General features: G+C 40.9%; 3 gene segments (V, D, J or C); all 3 read right to left on the bottom strand.

Moving 5' to 3' along the window:
* Positions 1 to 215: 215 nt before the first annotated feature.
* On the bottom strand, positions 216 to 998 carry LOC122705272. The segment is given in 2 exon segments: positions 216 to 809; positions 897 to 998. Coding segments are annotated over 2 exon segments (525 nt in total).
* A 1,951-nt stretch (positions 999 to 2,949) lies between these two features.
* On the bottom strand, positions 2,950 to 6,881 carry LOC122705691. The segment is given in 3 exon segments: positions 2,950 to 3,013; positions 5,929 to 6,262; positions 6,691 to 6,881. Coding segments are annotated over 3 exon segments (438 nt in total).
* LOC122705690 lies at positions 6,848 to 25,850 on the bottom strand. The segment is given in 4 exon segments: positions 6,848 to 6,925; positions 24,132 to 24,248; positions 24,945 to 25,273; positions 25,784 to 25,850. Coding segments are annotated over 4 exon segments (564 nt in total).
* Between the last annotated feature and the right edge of the window lie 236 nt (positions 25,851 to 26,086).

Raw genomic sequence — 26,086 nt, 5'->3', positions numbered from 1 at the left:
GAGTTAGGGCTACACCACTGTTGAAATCTGTCTCATGCCTGGAGGAGCCTATAGGCTGAGGAGAAGTGGAGTGGTTAGACTACACTTCTGAGAGGCAGGCTGCCTGGGTTTCAATTTATTGTTAAGCAGTTCTGTGACTTAAGTAAGATAGGTAAATTCTCTGAGCTTGAATGCCTTCATCTATAAAGTGAAGCTCATGAGGAGAGTTGTGAGAATTAAAGGGATTCACAAATGTTTGGGATCACACCTGGCATCTGCAGATCAAGGATGCTTTCTTTCACCTCTTTATGATCAGTGCTCAGCAGAGTAGCTGGCACACAAGGATTTATTTCAATATATACTTGTCAAATGAACAAATTCTGTGGGTTTAGAAAAAAAAATTCTTTTAGTTATAGTGAAGGACAAATCCTGGAGCCACAACACCCCCTTGTGGAGGGATATCAAGGCTTCAGGAGCAAGGTTTTCTGTGCTCAGGGGTTTGTATTCAGCTCTGCCTGCGGCCCCCACCACTGTGTCGCTCACAGCACAGAAGTACAAGGCAGAGTCACTCCCTGCAACAGATGGTTTCTTCAGGTGGAAAGAGGTTTGGCTCTTGTTAAATTCAGCCTCAAAACCGTAGTTGCCTTGAACCAACTTGTCCCCTCCGATGTATCTCAGAAGGAACTGGAGACCTTGATTGCGATGTTGGACATACCAAAAAAGATAAGGGCTCCCCGAAACTGAATAGGTGCACTTCACAGTCACTGGATCCCCTTCCGCGACAGGGACCTGATCTTCTGGCTGAGTCACCGACTGAGCTCTCAGTCCACCTGGAAATTAACTCACATTAGTGAAGCTTCTGAAAAAGAACGTAAGTGGGTAATACAAGTGGAAAACGAGAAGGGAATGTCACTCACTGAGCGTAAACAGAATCCCAAGTGTCCAGATGTGTGCAGAGGCCATGGCTCCCGCTGGGCTGGATGGGGGCTCTTCTGCAGCTCACCTCTGCTGGAGATAGGACACCACTCCAGAGACTATGTTCTCCAGGAGCACAGCGTTTTACAAACGCCCCCTGGTGCTTCCCGGCACCTGTATCTTCTCTCTGTAGAGCAAGCTCTTCCTCAGACCTCCGTGAGAAGCAAGACCGCTGCACCTCCTGCACTCAAGGCAAACCGCACAGAGCAGCGCCCCCTAGAGCCCGCTTAGAATCAGGAGACTTTCCAGGCTAGTAGCTCAGCCGCTTAACGAATGACTCTGCGGTAAAGAAGCCACCTGCCATCGCAGGAGCACGGAAGAGCCTCTGGAGGAGGAAACGACAACTCACCCCAGTATTCTTGCCTGGAAAATTCCATGGACAGAGGAGTCTGGGCAGGTTACAGTCCATGGAGTCACAAACAGTCAGACACCACTGAGCACGCACACCCACGCGCGCGCAATAACAACACACACACACACACACACACACACACACACACACACACACACACACACACACACACACACACACACACACACACACACACACCCGTGGGGCTTCCAGGTCTTATCCCAGGACCAGTATCTGGGTGTCTACATTTTCCATTGGTGTTCAAGGAGAAGAATCAGGGATGTATGAACCAAAGAAGTAAACAATTCACCCTGGGTGGAACAAGTTTTAAATGCTTTTTGCTCTCTCAAAATAATACAGGGACAGAAAGAAGGGAAAAGCATATTTTGATAGGATGGGGAAATAAATAGAAAAACAGAAAGGAAAGCATAACGTTGAATGGAGAGAGAGAGAAAAGTGAGAGACAAGAAAAAACAAACTGAGGGAAAAGAGGAAGGCAAGAGAAGACGAATAGTAAGAATGAGCTTATTTGTCTCTTTAGAAATAATTTAGAGCTGACTTCCAATTAAACCTCTTTGACCACAATATAACTTCGGTTTTCTTTTGGTTGGGTCTGTTAGGACCTCGCCCTATGATATTTAAATAGTCATACAAGAACTCGAACCTTCTCTCTAAACATTTTTACAGAGAGAAAAAGAAGGGGTCGTGATATAAACTTGTAGTAAATATTTGTCCTATTAAACAGTATGTTTTACAGCTAAAAAACTTCTATGAAGGTTTGCAAAAATAGAAATTTTCCACATAGAGAGGCTACTTAAAACAGACTTCAGATGAAATACACATGGATTAAAAGTTGATGGTTAACTAAGCTTGAGGTATTATGATGATGGCAAAGAGTTCATTTTAAGGGGAAGACAGGTTAAATTTTACACTAAAAATTGCCACAGTAGCAGCAGAGTGATTATTCAATAGAGTCGAACTTAAAGAAAATAAGCAAGTATCAACATAAAGAAGTACTTTCTCTGATTTTCCTTATTTTTCCTTTAACTAATATTCAAAGAAACCACCCAATTTAGAAAGATGATAGAAAATCTCTTTGCTTTGAATCAGAAAAAAAATTGTGGAACGTAGCTATTTCTCAAAGCTTGGCTAAGGATCTCATACTTAACTAATCGAAAGCTTGACCCTAATATAATATCTTTCTTTGAAATATGTAAGTTATCTTTAAATAATAAACTTCAAGTCCCAAAGAGGCCTATGATGAATGGGAAAATAGAATAAATTTCTTCTCTTTCCATCTAGAGCTTAACTGTTAGTGTTGTTATTTTAAAAGGTACTGGCAATCATCTTCAAAGGAATGATTGGGAAAAGCTTAAAGAAAGGAATATTTTTAAATACATGTGCAGGATTGGGGGAAATCTACAAGAGAAGGTAAAGCACCCTGGGACCAACAACAGTAAGAAGACGTCACCACTCCTAGGCTTGAAGGGACAGAGGAGGAAGAAATTATCCCAGCCTGGGAGACCTGGAACTGAGGTGGATCCACAGAACCTGTGGATCTCAGCACAGGAAGGAAAAGATCGCAGAATATAAACAGGCTGACCACTCTTTCCTGCCAGTGGCTCCCACTGGGCCAAGCCCAACTAGAAGCAAAAGAGACAAGTATAGAAGTCAGCCTCCTGGGTGTAGAGCAGGATGGAGAGTGTACTTGGGGAGGAGAACAGAGAACATCCAGAACCCTGACGTTGGTTTTCAGTTCAATTCAGTACAGTCACTCAGTCTTGTTCGACTAATTACGACCCCATGAACCGCAGGCCTCCCTGTCCATCACCAACTCCCGGAGTTTATTCAGACTCATGTCCATCAAGTCGGTGAAGCCATCCAACCATCTCATCTTCTGTCGTCCCCTTCTCCTCCTGCCCCAGTCCCTCCCAGCATCAGTGTCTATTCCAATGAGTCAGCTCTTCACATAAGGAGGCCAAAGTATTGGAGTTTCAGCTTCATCATCAGTCCTTCCAATGAACACCCAGGACTGATCTCCTTTTGGATGGACTGCTTGGATCTCCTTGCTCCAAGGGATGCTCAAGAGTCTTCTCCAACACCACAGTTCAAAAGCATCAATTCTTCGGCGCTCAGCTTTCTTTAGAGTCCAACTCTCACATCCGTACATGACTATTGGAAAAGCCATAGCCTTGACTATATGGAACTTTGTTGGCAAAGTAATGTCTCTGCTTTTTAATATGCTGTCTAGGTTGGTCATAACTTTTCTTCCAAGGAGCAAGCATCTTTTAATTTCATGACTGCAGTCACCATCTACAGTGACTTTGGAGCCCCAAAATATAAAGTCTGTCACTGTTTCCACTGTTTCCCCATCTATTTGCGAGGAAGTGATAGAACCAGACACCATGACCTTAGAAATAGACTCAGGGATTAGATCTGATAGATAGAGTGCTTGAAGAACTATGGATGGAGGTTTGTGGCATTGTACAGGAGGCAGGGATCAAGACCATCACCAAGAAAAAGAAAGGCAAAATGGTTGTCTGAGGAGGCCTTACAAATAGCTGTGAAAGAAGAGAATGAAAAGGTAAAGGAGAAAAGGAAAGAGATACCCATCTGAATGCAGAGTTCCAAAGAACAGCAGGGAGAGATAAGAAAGCCTTCCTCAGCAATCAATGCAAAGAAATAGAGGAAAACAACAGAATGGGAAAGACTAGAGATCTCTTCAAGAAAATTAGAGATACCAAGGGAACATTTCATGCAAAGATGTGCACAATAAGTACAGAAATAGTATGGACCTAACAGAAGCAGAAGGTATTAAGAAGAGGTAGCAAGAATACACAGAGGAACTATACAAAAAAGATCTTCATGATGTGGAAAACCACGATGGTGTGATCACTCACCTAGAGCCAGACATCCTGCAATGTGAAGTCAAGTGGGCCTTAGGAAGCATCACTATGAACAAAGCCAGTGGAGGTGATGACATTCCAGTTGAACTCTTTCAAATCCTAAAAGAGGATGCTGTGAAAGTGCTGCACTCAATATGCCAGCAAATTTGGAAAACTCAGCAGTGGCCACTGGACTGGAAAAGGTCAGTTTTCATTCAACACCAAAGGGCACAGCCAAAGAATGTTCAAACTACCACACAATTGCACTCATCTCACATACTAGAAAAGTAGTGCTCAAAATTCTACAAGCCAACCTTCAACAGTACGTGAACCATGAAACTCCAGATGTTCAAGCTGGATCTAGTAAAGGCAGAAGAACAAGAGATCAAATTGCAAATATCTGTTGGATCATAGAAAGAGCAAGAGAATTCCAGAAAAACATCTACTTCTGCTTTATTGATTATGCTAAAGCATTTGACCTTGTAGATCACAACAAACTATGGAAAATTCTTCAAGACATGGGAATACCAGACCACCTGACCTGCTTCTTGAGAAACCTGTATGCAGGTCAGGAGGCATCAGTTAGAACCAGACATGGAACAAAAAACTGGTTCCAAATTAGGAAGGGTGTACGTCAAGGCTGTATATGGTCACCCTGCTTATTTAACTTACATGCAGAATACATCATGAGAAACACTGGGCTGGATGAATCACAGCTCGAATCAGATTGCCAGGAGAAATATCAATACCCTCAGATATGCAGATGACACCACTCTTATGGCAGAAAGTGAAGAGGAACTAAAGAGCCTCTTGATGAAAGTGAAAGAGGATCGTGAAAAAGTTGGCATAAAACACATTCCAAGGGGTGAGTCTCAATAGAAAATATCATCAAATATTGCATTTTGTGTTGCCAAAATCGGAGACAAATCCCCACTAAAACATTAATAATAACATCCTCACAGTCCTGACTAAGCTGCAGCCTCACTAGCAAGATTCCCGGGAACTTTGCCATTATTCTTGTCTCCATTTGGTCCCCAAAGGACTCAACCTGAAAATTGATAATGTCTCAGAATCCTTATGTTTTTGCTTCATATATTGCAAAAATAGACTATGATAACAATCAGAATCAAAAACCATTTGCCACTCGCCCCACCATCATTCCCATTCTATTAGCCATGCCATCCACAACAAGGGAGTGGGACAAAAGACAAGAGAAAGAGGGGTAACAGAGAGTAAAAGATCCATATCAGAGAAGACTTGGAAAGAATCTTGTGGGGCTTAAAATTCCAAGGAAATGGTCAAAATTTGTGTGACAATAATTACCTGACACTTAGACTGAATTTTTCAAAAGCTGAGAAGCTTGCTGTCTAAACTGCATGCATGCAATGTGCGTGTAAGAGTGTGTAGTGTGTGTGTTCACAGTGTGTGTGTGCAGGTGTGTACATGAACTGAGGGGCATCAGTGAGCTAGGTGACAACAGTATGCATACCACAGATTGTCTCCTTTTGTATAACTGAGCAGCTCAGAGACAATAATGGGACAAAGGCATCATGTCCCTTTGTGTTTTTTGAGTTTTAGACCATAGAAACGGAATACCTATATTAAAAATAAATAAGACCAATATTTTTAAAATAGTAAAGTAATACATAGGTTTGCTAATACCGTCTGAAAATAGTACAGTGAAATAAACACTTTAGAAGGCACTCCTTTGGGGATCCCCTGGGCTGTGACTCCCACCCCACCCGGGGATACTGGGCAGGTGCAGCCCCATCTGTCGAGGTGTGCGTCCTCACGATGCAGTAGTACACAGCGCTGTCTCTCAGGGAAGCCCGGGGCAGCCTCAGGGTGCTGACCTTCCTGTCAGTAGGAATGAACAGAGATGCCACTTCATTTTCCGCATTTGTCTTATATCCTTGAATGATATATTGTGGTCCCTGGTTGGGGAACTGTCGGTACCAGAAGATATAGTCATTTGTAGCTATCGTGGTGTGGTTACAGGATATGTTCACGTCTTGTCCTTCGTATGAGTCAATGAAGATGGGCTGGGAGGTCTTAGCAAGACTCAAAGTACCTGTGGAAGTGAAAAACACAACACTAGCTCCTATTTTGACATCAAATTGAAGGTCCAACTCAGCACCCTCCAGGTTCTTTCTCAAGTAAATCCCTATCTCCCCACCATATACAGACACACACAATTTACTTCTCACTTGTGTTTTGGGACACAATTTTTTTAAAATAATTATTCTGAGGAATCCCAGGAACACACGAACAGAAGTGGCAGGTCTGATTTCTTCCTCCCATGGACACACCAGAGCTCAGTAACCCCAAATGTCTTCATTTCTCTCACTCCTCACATAAAAGCCAAGGAACAGCCTGGGGAAAAACAGGACCCCAAAGCCATCCCTCAGCATCTTGAATAAAGAGCAATGGTAGCAGGCAAGCTTGTAGATCCTTGTCTGGACCCAGATCCCAATTTCTCTTAATGCCATAATAACTCACCCAAGGTCAGGAGCACGGTCACTCTTGTCATCTGCCTCATATTCTAATGTAAACCAAGACCCAGGGTCTAAGTTCTGTTGCTGAGTCTGAGCCTGGACCAGGCTATGAACCAGGCAAGAGACGTGGCAGCAAATTCCAGAGCCCACACGAGCAGCTCTCACACAGGGGCTGTCCCCAGAAGCAAGCCAACAGCAGGGCCACAGCTCCTCAGAATGGGCTTCCCCTCAAGGTTCAACTGAACATTCAGGAAGAAGAAGAGTGGTAAAAACTTCTAGCACAACAGCATAGCAGCCTGGATTTCCTTTTAGATCTTTGCTATGATCTAACCCTCTAAAGATTTGGTCTGAATGAAAAAACTATTTTAAAGGATAGATTCCACCAGGCTCCTTATTCCTCATCGATTTCCCACAGTTCCAGAAGGTGCTCATCCACTCTAATCAGTCTCGTATTCATGGAGCTCTGAGAATAATCCATCTGTGATGGTCATTCATGCCCATATATCCCCCCATTGGTTCCACTGTAAGATGAAATGAAATCTTAATCTTATTCCACAAAAGAGCACATGAGGCCATCTGAACTGGAACTTTCATCTCCTGACACCCTGGTGTCCTTTTGGAATCACACTAAGTCCACACCTTACATCTGCTACTCAAACTCACTTGACAGATATTTACAGAGAAGCAGACCCCTCACTAGTCCCTCCTGACTAGCTGCCCCTGCTGCTGCTGAGTTACTTCAGTTGTGTCCGACTCTGTGCGACCCCACAGATGGCAGCCCACCAGGTTCTGCCATCCCTGGGATTCTCCAGGCAAGAACACTGGAGTCGGTTGCCATTTCCTTCTCCAGTGCATTGAAGTGAAAAGTGAAAGTGAAGCCGCTCAGTCATGTTCTACTCCTAGCGACCTCAGGACTGCAACCTACCAGGCTCCACCATCCATGAGATTTTCCAGGCAAGAGTACTGGAGTGGGGTGCCATTGCCTTCTCCGACTGACTAGCTAGGAAAAGACATTTGATGTGGAACCAAAACAGGAAGCGGAGGAGAAGAAGAAAAGGCCCAAGTTCAGAGTCAAGACAGACCTAAATTCCAATCCCAGCTCTTCCACCTTGTGACCTAGGGCAACTCTCTCCTTGGAGCCTCAGTTTCTTCATCTGTAAAATTGGGACAATGACACCTACTTCAGAGTCAGCCTGTTGGAAACAGTCAGCAGTAAACAGTAATTGCTTCCCATTCCTTTCCTTCTTTTCTAAACCACAGGTAAAGAACCATGACCAGTAGAAAGCAATTGTGTAGGAATTATAGTATATGTGACTATTTTTAATATATATATGGATCATTCACTCTTCCTTCAAGAAATATTCAGTAGAGAATCCCTTGGCAGTCCAGTGGTTAGGACTCCAAGTTTCCATTGCAGGGTGTATGGGTGGGGAACTAAGATCCCGCCGCCAAAAAAAAAAAGAAATACCCAATATGAAGTCAGTAACAGTAACAAAAAAAAATTTTTTAACTCTGAAAAAGAGCTAAATCCAAAAGATATCTTCATGTTAGTTGAACCAGCCAATTGCAATAATGCAAACGCATTAAATAGTCACATTAACATGGAAAAAATAGTGATATGGTGAGTTCCTTGCTCATATAATATGGGAAAAGAAGATCACTAGAAAATATTTGGGGAGCACTTCTTCCAGGTCTAAAATTGTGAAAGTAATCTAAGTAAGCAACTTTTTCATTTTCCCATGGAAAAGATCAATGAGTGCTGATGACTTCCAGTAACATTTTGACACAGTATATATGAAATACCAAGTATGGAATAACAAGCTTCCCTTCAGTACCAGGTGGAGAACAAAGAAGGGTTTATGAGAGAGTTAAATATGCTAGAACACCTTGTACAGAATTAACATAAATGGGTCACATTTTAGAATCAGATCGTTGCAACAGTGACCCCATGTGGTAAATATACTTGGACAGAAGAAGTGCTTCACAGGAGTCAATAGGTTTCATATCCATGCAATTTATGGACCGCCCATCATATTTCTTTGTTAAAGGTAGGAGCCAATAGTTTGTCTTGATCACGTGGACCATGGGGTCTATTTTAGGCAACGGAAAACATTCTGAATGACGATCCAGACAAACCAGTTGCAAGCAATTTTCTGGACATGATATTTGTGCAATTTTATGCAAAACACTTATTGTCTGAACAACAGTTTCTTCACTTCTATAAGAGATTATGTAGATTAATTAATTAACTCTGATTGTTAATTAATTAATTTTACATAATAAAGAACTTTCATAATACGGTTCTTTATGAACTACATATTTCTATATAAATACAACTATGTATAACAAAGGAAATATCACAAGACCAAAACAATGACCCTACTTTTTCAGAACAGCAAATAGAACTTGATTTTTCTGTGTTGCCATCTATTAACTGACTTAGGAGATTATTAACGAATCAAACAACTGAAGGAAGAAATATTAGAGGCTTTTCTATGCTGCAGCCTTTGGAATGAAAGTAATCATTAACGACTGTGTTGTTATGGGCTGAATTTGGTCTCTTCCCACCTCCCCTGCTCACTCAAAATATATGTTGCAGACCTAATCCCTACTACCTCAGAATGTGACTTTATTTAGAGAGTGGTCTTTAGAGAAATAATCAAGTTAAAATGAGATGTGGGTGGACTCTAATCCAACATGACTGGTATCCTTATAAAAAAGGGAAATTTGGACACAGAGATGACACAAATAAAGGGAAAGCAATGTGAAGAGACACAGAGAAAAGATGTCCATCTACAACCCAAGAAGAGGGTCCTGAAACAGATCCTTCTTTCACAGCCCTTGGGAGGAGCCAGACTTGCTGAAACCTTAATCTTGGACCTTGATTCTCTAGAACTTCAAGACCACAAATTTCTATTGTTGAAGGCACCCACTTTGTCACAGTGGCCCTGGAAAACAAATATATGGTACTAATAATTATGCTTTATAACATATATTCTCCTTTGAAAAGCCCTTTTTTTGTTCAAGAGATCTGGGTCAACACAGGAGTACATACATGCATTAATGTTATTTGTTATATGTACAGTAATTTAAAAAAAAGAAAACTCAAAGCCCTGTTAAAGCACATTTTAGAAGGCTCTTGCGATTAAGAAAGAATGCTGTGCCCCGACAGCAAGAGTCACCAACTGGAGATATATTTAAAATTTTTAAAAGGTGAGTTTTTCTCTGGTTGCTAAAATAATGAATTCTAAATACATAATGTGGAAAAAATGGAAAAGTATAAAAATCATGTGAATGCCATATCCCAGAATTATTATCGATACTATTTGAGTATATGTCTTTTTTCCTTTGACTATGCATAAATACTTTTAACAAAATTGGGCTGCATGTGCTTATATGCACAAACACATAAATACATACATACACATTTGGGTACCCTGGATTTGTTAACGTTATTTCTGAAATATTTTTGCCTATTAGTAAGTATATGTGGAATTTGGATTCTAGCTGAAAACATTCCTCAAAATATTCCATGATAGAGATGTACTATAATTTATTTATCAATTTTCCTAGTATTAGATATTTAGAGTTTAGCAAGACGACTATATAAACACCTTTAGACATAAATCTAAACTTCCAGTCATTTCTTTTTTAAGGGTTTTTCCATTTTCACTTTTTACATGACCACTTATAAAATAACATAAACTTTCAGTTATTTCTTTAGACTAACTTCTACAAAGGGGATTCCCTAGGTTAACGAGTAAGTATATTTTAAGACCCTTGATAAATATTAATTCACTCAAACAACATTTGCAGAGTCCCTACTTGGGTCAGGCACTGAGATAGACACGACATGCCCCTATGAGTATGGAAGGAATGTTTGAAGGAAGGAGGAAGAATGGAAGGAAGAGAAATGTTTAAAAGAAGAGAACATTTAAAGCAGTGTTAGTCTTCATGATAACTGCTGTGATAGGGGAAGTACAGAATTATGGGAACGCACAGGTAGTAGGACTACTTTGGCTGTGGAGTTCCAGGAACACCTCCCAGCTGGAGTGATGACCGAGCTAACACGTAAGGGAAGATGGATGAACTTGGTAAAGACTAGGTCAAGTAGGAAGAGGCCAAAGGAGCAGCATCTGGACCGACCTGGAAGCACCCATGGAAGCACAAGTGGATAGCACTTGGGTAGATGGTAGTTCCTCTGTTTGATATAGAAACAAAAAAACAGTGAGTTTGTCTTATTTGTTTCTTTTCTTTGGGGAAGGGAAGAAGATGAAAAGCTAAACTAACACTTAATTTTAAGTATTTCTGGATTCTTGCAGAGAACCCAGTGAAACTTATCATACACTTAGAAAAAGATCAGAGGAGGGAAGACTGAATGGAACACAAAGTGGCTACATGGAGGGTCGTTCCGCTTAGAGACAAAAATGTCTCCCCAGACTCCAGGCAAGGGTGAGTTCTCACATGGATGCAGAAAAATATAGCTCTCGGGAAAATCAGGATAATAAGTCTCCAAAATGATTCTCTACTCCTACCTTCTCTAAAATACTTAACATTATATTTCAGAAATGAAAACTGTGATTCCACAAGTAATTAAAAAAAAAAATTGGTACTTCCTTGGTGTTCCAGTGGTTAAGAATCTGCTTTGCAATGTAGGGTATGTGGGTTCGATCCCCAATTGAGGAACTAAGACCCACATGCTGCAAAGGAACTCAGCCCATGCTTCAGAACAAGAGAAGCCCCCACATCTTATCAAAGACCCAGTACAGCCAAAATGTGAAAAAACACAATAAAAAATGCAGTGTTGCATAAAATTGAATAAAATGTTGCTTGATGCAATTTAACCACAATGTCATTAAATAGGATGATACTAGCTCCTTTCTTAGAAGCAGGTTTTCCATTATATAAGATGGTATTCAGGTTCAAGTGTTGTGACAAAGGCCAAAGTAAAGTAACTTAAACACAAGATCGTATTTCCTTCTCATGTTGTAGTCCAAATATAAGAATTTCAGGGCAGATATAGGAGATCCATAGCTTTGGTGATGGCCTTAGTCCATTTGGGCTGCTATAACAAAAATAGCACAGTCTAGACGCATAAGCAACAAACATTTATTTCCAACAATTCTGAAGGTTAGGGAGTCCAGGATCAAGGTACCAGTGGATTGGGTATCTGGTGAGGACCCACTTCCTGGTTCATAGACCACCATCTTCCTGCTCTTCTGTCATATGAAGGAACAGGCAAAGGAGATCTCTGGGGTGCCTTTTACTTATAAGAAAATGAATTCCATTCAAAAGACCTTCACGCTTGCAACCTAAGAATTTCCCAAAGGCCCCATGCCCTAATACCATCAAACTGGCAATTAGGTTTCAACATACAGATTTTGGCAGGACAAAAATATTCAGTCCATAGCAGTGACTAAGTTTCTGATTGCTATGCGTCCCTCAAAACCCACTTCTATTTGGGGTCCAAGACATATGTACAACAATCCTCACAACAGTCCTTCCATTATCTCAATTTTATGATTTAGGAGATGAGGCACATAGATTGTAAATGGCTGATCCACTGTGACATAGTTACTAAGAAGAAGAAGTAGAAAATATAATTTATGCTTAGCCCTCTTTCCATAGAGCCCTTAAAATGAGATAAAAGAAAGGATAAAAATGAATATTATAAATAAAAACTCCACTGAATTTCTGGTATTCCTTAAAAGTTACCTGGTTATAAGGAACATTTTCCAGTAAGCATAGGAAAAAATAATACTAAGCTAACTTTCCTCCTCAAGGTAAAAAAAAAGCCAATTACCAGGACCAAATGAGAAAACACAACTTGGAAGGAAACTTACTTGCTCCCTCCTAGCCACCTCAGTAAACAGGGGAAATATAGACCTGAGCACACAGTGTCCCTTCCCTGAAAGTGAAGCACTCAGTCATGTCAGACTCTTTGCGACCCCATGGACTGTAGCCCACCAGGCTCCTCTGTCCATGGGATTCTCCAGACAAGAATACTGGAGTGGGTTGCCATTTCCTTCTCCAGGGAATCTTCCAGACCCAGGTATTGAACCCAGGTCTCCCGCATTGCAGGCAGGCGCTTTAACCTCTGAGCCACCAGGGAAGCCCATCCCTTCCCTAGTCCTCCATTATAACAGGCTCTTCCCTGGCCATCCTGCCACATCTCTGCCTGGGAGAAGTCCACTGAGCCAAGGAGATATCTCTTCTAGATCTTGCTCTCGTTACCCAGATCCCAGGATTCCCTGCACACAGCGGTTCCCCAGGTCCACTTTTAAGGTCTGCATGTGCTTATTCCAAGGACCTTCTTCCCTGACGTAGATATTCCACCAGTGTATACACATCCCAAGCCCAAGGGGTAGTCGAGGAATACCTCTTTGCAGGGATTGTAATCATGTTGGGCTAATGTACCCCCATCAAGAATACAATCCAAAAATAAATCTGGGTATATATAGGAATTTAGTATACTATAAATGCAGTATCCCAAATCAATGGAGCAAGTATGAAGTTTTCAATAAGTAGGGTTCCTACGAATGTCTATCCATTTGGAAAAAATAAATGTAAGTCTCTACATAAAAATTAATTTCTTTGGGGATATACTCCTTTGAATCATATGGTTCAAACTGGAGCTGCTAATTTCTTGCAGAATCATCCCCCAGCCACCACTAATTAATTGGTCACATGTTGACCAAAGCTGGGCTAACCCTAGTAGCCAGCACAACTTGTCCAGGGAACAGCATCTGACTCACACTGAGTCAACCAGAGCCCTTCCTGGGAGGTTCTAAGTTGAAAAGAGAAAAAAAGAGAGGCATTGAGTCCAGTCCTTCACAAGGGGATACATAAGAAGATGGGAGCACAGGAGCTGTAATCGGCCTACATGTTTACACGACATACTTAAATCCTCCATTGTTTTGAATCCTCCTCGCATTATGTCTCATTTGCTTCATCTCTCCTTCCTTCAGAGTCAAGTTACCTCTACTTCCTTTTGTCACACAGCATTTTATGCACTTCTCTGTCTGAGCACTTACCAAACTCTTTTGAGTTATCACTTCACTGTTCATTCCTACAACCAACACTTCTTATTAACAGGGACTATTTGGGGAGTTAGGGCTACACCACTGTTGAAATCTGTCTCATGCCTGGAGGAGCCTATAGGCTGAGGAGAAGTGGAGTGGTTAGACTACACTTCTGAGAGGCAGGCTGCCTGGGTTTCAATTTATTGTTAAGCAGTTCTGTGACTTAAGTAAGATAGGTAAATTCTCTGAGCTTGAATGCCTTCATCTATAAAGTGAAGCTCATGAGGAGAGTTGTGAGAATTAAAGGGATTCACAAATGTTTGGGATCACACCTGGCATCTGCAGATCAAGGATGCTTTCTTTCACCTCTTTATGATCAGTGCTCAGCAGAGTAGCTGGCACACAAGGATTTATTTCAATATATACTTGTCATATGAACAAATTTTGTGGCTTTACAAAAAGAAAATTTTAGTTATAGTGAAGGACAAATCCTGGAGCCACAACACCACCTTGTGGAGGGATATCAAGGCTTCAGGAGCAAGGTTTTCTGTGCTCAGGGGTTTGTATTCAGCTCTCCCTGCGGCCCCCACCACTGTGTCGCTCACAGCACAGAAGTACAAGGCAGAGTCACTCCCTACAACAGATGATTTCTTCAGGTGGAAAGAGGTTTGGCTCTTGTTAAATTCAGCCTCAAAACCGTAGTTGCCTTGAACCAACTTGTCCCCTCCAAGGTATTTCAGAAGGAACTGGAGACCTTGATTGCGATGTTGGACATACCAAAAAAGATAAGGGCTCCCCGAAACTGAATAGGTGCACTTCACAGTCACTGGATCCCCTTCCGCGACAGGGACCTGATCTTCTGGCTGAGTCACCGACTGAGCTCTCAGTCCACCTGGAAATGAACGCACAATACATGAGTGCAGCTTCTGAGGAAGAACGTAAGCGGATAATACAAGTGGAAACCGAGAAGGGAATGTCACTCACTGAGCGTAAACAGAATCCCAAGTGTCCAGATGTGTGCAGAGGCCATGGCTCCCGCTGGGCTGGATGGGGGCTCTTCTGCAGCTCACCTCTGCTGGAGATAGGGCACCACCCCAGAGACTATGTTCCCCACGAGCACAGCGATTTACGAACACCCCCTGGTGCTTCCCGGCACCTGTATCTTCTCTCTGTAGAGCAAGCTCTTCCCTCAGACCTCCGTGAGAAGCAGGACTGCAGCACCTCCTGCACTCAAGGCAAACCGCACAGAGCAGCGCCCCCTAGAGCCCACTTAGAATCAGGAGACTTTCCAGGCTAGTAGCTCAGCCGCTTAACTAGTGACTCAGCGGTAAAGAAGCCTCCTGCCATCGCAGGAGACGCAGGTTCCGTCTTGGGTCAGGAAGAGCCTCTGGAGGAGGAAATGACAACCCACTCCAGTATTCTTGCATGGAAAATTCCATGGACAGAGGAGCCTGGGTTGGTTACAGTCCATGGAGTCACAAATAGTCAGACACGACTGAGTGCGCCTGTGCGCCCCCTACGCACACACAGACACACACACACACACCCTCTTATCACAGGACCAGTATTTGGGTGTCTACATTTTCCATTGGTGTTCAAGGAGAAGAATCAGGGATGTATGGACTAAAGTCGGAAAAAATTCATCCTGGGTGGAACAAGTTTTAAATGGTTTATGCTCTCTCAAAATAATACAGGGACAGAAAGAAGAGAAAACCATATTCTGATAGAATGGGGAAATAAATAGAAAAACAGAAAGGAAAGCATAACGTTGAATGGAGAGAGAGAGAAAAGTGAGAGACAAGCAAAAAGAAAATAAGGGAAAAGAGGAAGGCAAGAGAAGACGAATGGTAAGAATGAGCTTACTTGTCTCTTTAGAAATAATTTAGAGCTGACTTCCAATTAAACCTCTTTGACCACAATATAACTTGGCTTTTTCTTTTGGTTGGGTCCGTCGAGACCTCGCCCTATGATATTTTAATAGTCATACAAGAAGAACTTGAACCTTCTCTTTAAACATTTTTAGAGAGAAAAAAAGAAGGGATGGTGTTATAAACTTCTTATAAATATCTGTCCTATTAAACAGTATGTTTTACAGCTAAAAAACGTCTATGAACGTTTGCAAAAATAAAACTTTTCCACATAGAGAGCCTACCTAAAACAGACTTCAGATGACACACACATGGATTAAAAGTTGATGGTTAACTGAGCTTGAGGTATTATGATGATGACAAAGAGTTCATTTTAAGGGGAAGACAGGCTAAAGTTTTACACTATTAACTGCCACAGTAGCAGCAGAGTGATTATTCAGTAGAGTCAAACTTAAAGAAAATAAGCAAGTATCAATATGAAGAAGTTGTTTCTCTGGTTTTCCTTATTTTTCCTTTAAATGAGATCCAAAGAAACCACCCAATTTAGAAGAGGGTAGAAAATCTCTTTGCTTTGAATCAGAGAAAAAAAAAATGTGGAACATAGCTATTTCACAAAGCTTTGCTAAGGATCTCATACGTAACTGATTGAAACCTTGACCCTATTATAATGTCTTTCTTTGAAATATGTAAGTTACTTTAAATAATAAGCTTCAAGTCCCAAAAACCCCTATGATGAATGGGAAAATAGAATACATTTCTTCTCTTTCTGTCTGGAGATTAACTGTCAGTGTTGTTATCTTAAAAGGTACTGGCAGTCATCTGCAGAGGAATGATTGGGAAAAGCTTAAAGAAAGGAATATTTTTAAATACATGTGCAGCCCACTGGGTGAAACCTTCACAATAAAAAGGAACCACAGACCACCAGAATACAGAAAGCCCACTCCAGACACAGCAATCTAAACAAGATGAAAAGGCAGAGAAATACCCAACAGGTAAAGGAACATGAAAAATGCCCACCAAGTCAAACAAAAGAGGAGGAGATAGGGAATCTACCTGAAAAAGAATTTAGAATAATGATAATAAAAATGATCCAAAACCTTGAAAACAAAATGGAGCTACAGATAAATAGCCTGGAGACAAAGATTGAGAAGAAGCAAGAAATGTTTAACAAGGACCTAGAAGGAATAAAAATGAGTCAATTAAAAATGAAAATGCAATAAATGAAATCAAAAACACTCTGGAGGGAACCATGAGTAGAATAACAGAGACAGAAGATATGATAAGTGAGGTAAAAGATAAAATGGTGGAAATAAATGAAGCAGAGAGGAAAAAAGAAAAAAGGATCAAAAGAAATGAGGACAACCTCAGGGACCTCTGGGACAATGTGAAATGCCCCAACATTTGAATCATAGGAGTCCCAGAAGAAGAAGACAAAAAGAAAGGCCATGAGAAGATACTCAAGGAGGTAATAGCTGAAAACTTCCCTAAAATGGGGAAGGAAATAGTCACCCAAGTCCACAAAACCCAGAGAGTCCCAAACAGGATAAACCCAAGGCGAAACACCCCAAGACACATATTAATCAAATTAACAAAGATCAAACACAAAGAACAAATATTAAAAGCAGCAAGGGAGAAACAACAAATAACACACAAAGGGATTCCCATAAGAATAACAGCTGATCTATCAATAGAAACCCTCCAGGCCAGAAGGGAATGGCAGGACATACTTAGAGTAATGAAAGAGAATAACCTACAACCTAGATTACTATACCCAGCAAGGATCTCATTCAGATATGAAGGAGAACTCAAAACCTTTACAGACAAGCAAAAGCTGAGAGAATTCAGCACCACCAAACCAGCTCTTCAACAAATGCTAAAGGATCTTCTCTAGACAGGAAACACAGAAAGGCTGTATAAACGTGAACCCAAAACAACAAAGTAAATGGCAACGGGACCATACCTATCAATAATTACCTTAAGTGTAAATAGGTTGAATGCCCCAACCAAAAGACAAAGACTGGCTGAATGAATACAAAAACAAGACCCCTATGTATGCTGTCTACAAGAGACCCACCTCAAAACAAGGGACACATACAGACTAAAAGTGAAGGACTGGAAAAAAATATTTCACGCAAACGGAGACCAAAAGAAAGCAGGAGTGGCAATACTCATGTCAGATAAAATAGACTTTAAAATAAAGGCTCTGAAAATAGACAAAGAAGGACACTACATAATGATCAAAGGATCAATCCAAGAAGAAGATATAACAATTATAAATATACATGCACCCAACATAGGAGCACTGCAATATGTAAGGCAAATGCTAATGAGTATGAAAGAGGAAATTAAGAATAACACAATAATAGTGGGAGACTTTAATACCCCACTCACAACTATGGATAGATCAACTAAACAGAAAATTAACAAGGAAACACAAACCTTAAATGACACAATGGACCAGCTAGACCTAATTGATATCTATAGGACATTTCACCCCAAAACATTCAACTTCACCTTTCTCTCAAGTGCGCACGGAACCTTCTCCAGAATAGATCACATCCTGGGCCATAAATCTAGTCTTCGTAACTTCAAAAAAATTGAAATCATTCCAGTCATCTTTTCTGACCACAGTGCACAAAGATTAGATCTCAATTACAGGAAAGAAAATTATTAAAAATTCAAACATATGGAGGCTAAACAACATGCTTCTGAATAACCAACAAATCATAGAAGAAATCAAAATATGCATAGAAATGAACGAAAATGAAAACAGAGCAACCCAAAACCTATGGGACACTGTAAAAGCAGTGCTAAGGGGAAGATTCATAGCATTACAGGCCTACCTCAAGAAACAAGAAAAAAGTCAAATAAATAACCTAACTCTACACCTAAAGCAACTAGAGAAGGAAGAAATAAAGAACCCCAGGGTTAGCAGAAAGAAAGAAATCTTAAAAGTTACAGCAGAAATAAATGCAAAAGAAACTAAAGAGACAATAGCAAAAATCAACAAAGCTAAAAGCTGGTTTTTTGAAAGAATAAACAAAATTGATAAACCGTTAGCAAGACTCATTAAGAAACAAAGGGAGAAGAACCAAATTAACAAAATTAGAAATGAAAATGGAGAGATCACAACAGACAACACTGAAATACAAAGGATCAAAAGAGACTACTACCGGCAGCTCTATGCCAATAAAATGAACAACTTAGAAGAAATGGACAAATTCTTAGAAAAGTATAACTTTCCAAAACTGAACCAGGAAGAAATAGAAGATCTTAACAGACCCATCACAAGCAAGGAAATCGAAACTGTAATCAGAAATCTTCCAGCAAACAAAAGCCCAGGACCAGATGGCTTCACAGCTGAATTCTACCAAAAATTTAGAGAAGAGCTAACACCTATCTTACTCAAACTCTTCCAGAAAATTGCAGAAGAAGGTAAACTTGCAAACTCACTCTATGAGGCCACCATCACCCTAATTCCAAAACCAGACAAAGATGCCACAAAAAAAGAAAACTACAGGCCAATATCACTGATGTACATAGATGCAAAAATCCTTAACAAAATTCTAGCAAACAGAATCCAACAACATACTAAAAAAATCATACATCATGACCAAGTGGGCTTTACCCCAGGAATGCAAGGATTCTTCAATATCCGCAAATCAATCAATGTAATACACCACATTAACAAATTGAAAGATAAAAACCTTATGATTATCTCAATGGATGCAGAAAAAGCCTTTGACAAAATTCAACATCCATTTATGATTAAAACTCTCCAAAAAGCAGGAATAGAAGGAACATACCTCAACATAATAAAAGCTATATATGACAAACCCACAGCAAGCATCACCCTCAATGGTGAAAAATTGAAAGCATTTCCCCTGAAATCAGGAACAAGACAAGGGTGCCCACTCTCACCACTACTATTCAACATAGTTTTGGAAGTTTTGGCCACAGCAATCAGAGCAGAAAAAGAAGTAAAAGGAATCCAGATAGGAAAAGAAGAAGTGAAACTCTCACTGTTTGCAGATGACATGATCCTCTACATAGAAAACCCTAAAGACTCTACCAGAAAATTACTAGAGCTAATCAATGAATATAGTAAAGTTTCAGGATATAAAATTAACACACAGAAATCCCTTGCATTCCTATACACTAACAATGAGAAAACAGAAAGAGAAATTAAGGAAACAATACCATTCACCATTGCAACAAAAAGAATAAAATACTTAGGAGTATATCTACCTAAAGAAACAAAAGACCTATGCATAGAAAACTATAAAACACTGATGAAAGAAATCAAAGAGGACACAAACAGATGGAGAAACATACCGTGTTCATGGATTGGAAGAATCAATATTGTCAAAATGGCTATTCTACCCAAAGCAATCTATAGATTCAATGCAATCCCTATCAAGCCACCAACGGTATTTTTCACAGAACTAGAACAAATAATTTCACAATTTGTATGGAAATACAAAAAACCTCGAATAGCCAAAGTAACCTTGAGAAAGAAGAATGGAACTGGAGGAATCAACCTGCCTGACTTCAGACTCTACTACAAAGCCACAGTCATCAAGACAGTATGGTACTGGCACAAAGACAGAAATATAGATCAATGGAACAGAATAGAAAGCCCAGAGATAAATCCATGAACCTATGGACACCTTATCTTTGACAAAGGAGGCAAGGATATTCAATGGAAAAAAGACAACCTCTTTAACAAGTGGTGCTGAGAAAACTGGTCAACCACTTGTAAAAGAATGAAACTAGAACACTTTCTAACACCATACACAAAAATAAACTCAAAATGGATTAAAGATCTAAATGTAAGACCAGAAACTATAAAACTCCTAGAGGAGAACATAGGCAAAACACTCTCCAACATAAATCACAGCAGGATCCTCTATGACCCACCTCCTAGAATATTAGAAACAAAAGCAAAAATAAACAAATGGGACCTAATGAAAGTTAAAAGCTTTTGTACAACAAAGGAAACAATAAGCAAGGTGAAAAGACAGCCGTCAGATTGGGAGAAAATAATAGCAAATGAAGAAACAGACAAAGGATTAATCTCAAAAATATACAAGCAACTCCTGAAGCTCAATTCCAGAAAAATAAATGACCCAATCAAAAAATGGGCCAGAGAACTAAACAGACATTTCTCCAAAGAAGACATACAGATGGTTAACAAACACATGAAAAGATGCTCAACATCACTCATTATTAGAGAAATGCAAATCAAAACCACAATGAGGTACCATTACACGCCAGTCAGGATGGCTGCTATCCAAAAGTCTACAAGCAATAAATGCTGGAGAGGGTGTGGAGAAAAGGGAACCCTCTTACACTGTTGGTAGGAATGCAAACTAGTACAGCCGCTATGGAGAACAGTGTGGAGATTTCTTAAAAAACTGGAAATAGAACTGCCATATGACCCAGCAATCCCACTTCTGGGCATACACACCAAGGAAACCAGATCTGAAAGAGACACGTGCACCCCAATGTTCATCACAGCACTGTTTATAATAGCCAGGACATGGAAGCAACCTAGATGCCCATCAGCAGACGAATGGATAAAGAAGCAGTGGTACATAGACACCATGGAATATTACTCAGCCATTAAAAAGAATTCATTTGAATCAGTTCTAATGAGATGGATGAAACTGGAGCCCATTATACAGAGTGAAGTAAGCCAGAAAGATAAAGATCATTACAGTATACTAACACATATATATGGAATTTAGAAAGATGGTAATGATAACCCTATACGCAAAACAGAAAAAAAGGCACAGATGTACAGAACAGACTTTTGGACTCTGTGGGAGAAGGCGAGGGTGTGATGTTTCGAGAGAACAACATCGAAACATGTATATTATCTAGGGTGAAACAGATCACCAGCCCAGATTGGATGCATGAGACAAGTGCTCGGGCCTGGTGCACTGGGAAGACCCAGAGGGATCGGGTAGAGAGGCAGGTGCGAGAGGGGAGCGGAATGGGGAATACATGTAAATAGATGGCTAATTCATGTCAGTGTATGACAAAAAAAAAAAAAACTACAATATTGTAAAGTAATTAGCCTCCAACTAATAAAAATAAATGAAAAAAAATAAATATATACATGTGCAGGATTAGGGGAAATCTACAAGAGAAGATAAAGCACCCTGGGACCAACAGCAGTAAGAAGACTTCACCACTCCTAGGCTTGAAGGGACAGAGGAGGAAGAAATTATCCCAGCCTAGGAGACCTGGAACTGAGGAGGATCCACAGGACCTGTGGATTTCAGGAAAGGAAAGAAAAGATCGCAGAATATAAACAGGCTGACCACTCTTTTCTGCCAGTGGCTCCCACTGCACCAAACCAAACAAGAAGCAAAAAAAGACAAGTGAAAAGAAGTCAGCCTCCTGGGTGTAGAGCAGGATGGAGAGTATACTTGAAGAGGAGAACAGAGAACATCCAGTCCCCTAACTTTGGGTTTCAGTTCAGTTCAGTTGAGTCATTCAGTCTTGTCCGACTCTTTGAGACCCGATGAACTGCAGCATGCCAGGCCTCCCTGTCCATCACCAACTCCCGGAGTTTACTCAAATGCCTGTCCATCGAGTCGGTGATACCATCCAACCATCTCATCCTCTGTCATCCCCTTCTCGTCTTGCTCCCTCTTGCCAGCATCAGGGTCTCTTGCAGTGAATCAGCTCTTTGCATCAGGTAGCCAAAATATTGGGAGTTTCAGCTTCAGCATCAGTCCTTCCAATGAACACCCAGCACTGATCTCCTTTTGGATGGACTGCTTGGATCTCCTTGCATTCCAAGGGACTCTCAAGAGTCTTCTCCAACACCACAGTTCAAAAGCATCAGTTCTTCAGCGCTCAGCTTTCTTTGTAGTCAAACTATCACATCCATACATGACTATTGGAAAAACCATAGCCTTCACTATATGGAACTTTGTTGGCAAAGTAATGTCTCTGCTTTTTAATATGCTGTCTAGGTTGGTCATAACTTTTCTTCCAAGGAGCAAGCATCTTTTAATTTCATGACTGCAGTCACCATCTACAGTGACTTTGGAGCCCCAAAATATAAAGTCTGTCACTGTTTCCACTGTTTCCCCATCTATTTGCGAGGAAGTGATGGGACCAGATGCCATGATCTTAGAAATAGATTCAGGGATTAGATCTGATAGACAGAGTGCCTAAAGAACTATGGATGGAAGTTTGTGGCATTGTACAGGAGGCAGGGGTCAAGACCATCACCAAGAAAAAGGAAGGCAAAATGGTTGTCTGAGGAGGCCTTACAAATACCTGTGAAAGAAGAGAAGTGAAAGGCAAAGGAGAAAAGGAAAGAGATACCCATCTGAATGCAGAGTTCCAAAGAACAGCAGGGAGAGATAAGAAAGCCTTCCTCAGCAATCAATGCAAAGAAATAGAGGAAAACAACAGAATGGGAAAGACTAGAGATCTCTTCAAGAAAATTAGAGATACCAAGGGAACATTTCACGCAAAGATGTGCACAATAAAGGACAGAAATGGTATGGACCTAACAGAAGCAGAAGATATTAAGAAGAGGTAGCAAGAATACACAGAGGAACTATACCAATAAGATCTTCATGATGTGGAAAACCACAATGGTGTGATCACTCACCTAGAGCCAGGCATTCTGGAATGTGAAGCCAAGTGGGCCTTAGGAAGCATCACTATGAACAAAGCCAGTGGAGGTGATGACATTCCAGTTGAGCTATTTCAAATCCTAAAAGAGGATGCTGTGAAAGTGCTGCACTCAATATGCCAGCAAATTTGGAAAACTCAGCAGTGGCCACTGGACTGGAAAAGGTCAGTTTTCATTCAACACCAAAGGGCACAGCCAAAGAATGTTCAAACTACCACACAATTGCACTCATCTCACATACTAGAAAAGTAGTGCTCAAAATTCTACAAGCCAACCTTCAACAGTACGTGAACCATGAAACTCCAGATGTTCAAGCTGGATCTAGTAAAGGCAGAAGAACAAGAGATCAAATTGCAAATATCTGTTGGATCATAGAAAGAGCAAGAGAATTCCAGAAAAACATCTACTTCTGCTTTATTGATTATGCTAAAGCATTTGACCTTGTAGATCACAACAAACTATGGAAAATTCTTCAAGACATGGGAATACCAGACCACCTGACCTGCTTCTTGAGAAACCTGTATGCAGGTCAGGAGGCATCAGTTAGAACTGGACACGGAACAACAGACTGGTTCCAAATTGGAAAAGGAGTACATCAAGGCTGTATATTCTTATCCTGCTTATTAAACTTATATGCAGAGTACATCATGAGAAACGCTGGGCTGGAAGAAGACAAGCTGGCATCAGATTGCCAGGAGAAATATCAATACCCTCAGATATGCAGATGACACCACTCTTATGGCAGAAAGTCAAGAGGAACTAAAGAGCCTCTTGATGAAAGTGAAAGAGGAGAGTGAAAAAGTTGGCTTAAAACCCATTCCATGGGATGGGTCTCAATAGAAAATATCATCAACTGTTGCATTTCCTGTTGCCAAAATCAGAGACAACTCACCACTAAAACATTAATAATAACATCCTCACAGTCCTGACTAAGCTGCAGCCTCACTAGCAAGATTCCCGGGAACTTTGCCATTATTCTTGTCTCCATTTGGTCCCCAAAGGACTCAACCTGAAAATTGATAATGTCTCAAAATCCTTATGTTTCTGCTTCACATATTGCAAAAATAGACTATGATAACAATCAGAATCAACCATTTGCCACTCGCCCCACCATCATTCCCATTCTATTAGCCATGCTATCCACAACAAGGGAGTGGGACAAAAGACAAGAGAAAGAGGGGTAACAGAGAGTAAAAGATCCATATCAGAGAAGACTTGGAAAGAATCTTGTGGGGCTTAAAATTCCAAGGAAATGGTCAAAATTTGTGTGACAATAATTACCTGACACTTAGACTGAATTTTTCAAAAGCTGAGAAGCTTGCTGTCTAAACTGCATGCATGCAATGTGCGTGTAAGGGTGTGTAGTGTGTGTGTGTGTGTGCACAGTGTGTGTGCAGGTGTGTACATGAACTGAGGGGCATCAGTGAGCTAGGTGACAACAGTATGCATACCATACATTGTCTCCTTTTGTATAACTGAGCAGCTCAGAGACAATAATGGGACAAAGGCATCATGTCCCTTTGTGTTTTTTGAGTTTTAGACCATAGAAATGGAATACCTATTTTAAAAATAAATAAGACCAATATTTTTTAAAATGGTAAAGTAATACATAGGTTTGCTAATACCGTCTGAAAATAGTACAGTGAAATAAACACTTTAGAAGGCACTCCTTTGGGGATCCCCTGGGCTGTGACTCCCACCCCACCCGGGGATACTGGGCAGGTGCAGCCCCATCTGTCGAGGTGTGCGTCCTCGCGATGCAGTAGTACACAGCGCTGTCTCTCAGGGAAGCCCGGGGCAGCCTCAGGGTGCTGACCTTCCTGTCAGTAGGAATGAACAGAGATGCCACTTCATTTTCCGCATTTGTCTTATATCCTTGAATGATATATTGTGGTCCCTGGTTGGGGAACTGTCGATACCAGAAAATATAGTCATTTATAGCTATCGTGGTGTGGTTACAGGATATGTTCACGTCTTGTCCTTCGTATGAGTCAATGAAGATGGGCTGGGAGGTCTTAGCAAGACTCAAAGTACCTGAGGAAATAAAAAACACAACACTAGCTCCTATTTTGAAATCAAATTGAAGGTCCAACTCAACACCCTCCAGGTTCCTTCTCAAGTAAATCCCCTATCTCCCCACCATATACAGACACACACAATTTACATCTCACTTGTGTTTTGGGACGCATTTTTTTAAAAATAATTACACTGAAGAATCCCAGGAACACATGAACAGACAATTTACTTCTCACTTGTGTTTCGGGACACAATTTTTTTTATATATATTTATTCTGAGGAATCCCAGGAACACATGAACAGAAGTGGCAGGTCTGATTTCTTCCTCCCATGTACACGCCAGAGCTCAGTAAACCCAAATGTTTTGTTTCTCTCACTCCTCACATAAATGCCAAGGAACAGCCTGGAGGAAAATAGGACCCCAAAGCCATCCCTCAGCATCTTGAATAAAGAGCAATGGTAGCAGGCAAGGTTGTAGATCCTTGTCTGGACCCAGATCCCAATTTCTCTTATGCCATAATAACTCACCCAAGGTCAGGAGCACGGTCACTCTTGTCATCTGCCTCATATTCTAATGTAAACCAAGACCCAGGGTCTAAGTGCTGCTGCTGAGTCTGAGCCTGGACCAGGCTATGAACCAGGGAAGAGTCGTGGCAGCAACTTCCAGAGCCCACACGAGCAGCTCTCACACAGGGGCTGTCCCCAGAAGCAAGCCAACAGCAGGGCCACAGCTCCTCAGAATGGGCTTCCCCTCAAGGTTCAACTGAACATTCAGGAAGAAGAAGAGTGGTAAAAACTTCTAGCACAACAGCATAGCAGCCTGGATTTCCT

Source organism: Cervus elaphus, chromosome 12 (genome assembly GCF_910594005.1).
Source record: "Cervus elaphus chromosome 12, mCerEla1.1, whole genome shotgun sequence".
NCBI classification, from domain to species: Eukaryota; Metazoa; Chordata; class Mammalia; order Artiodactyla; family Cervidae; genus Cervus; species Cervus elaphus.
This window is presented reverse-complemented; position numbering and strand designations above follow the sequence as displayed.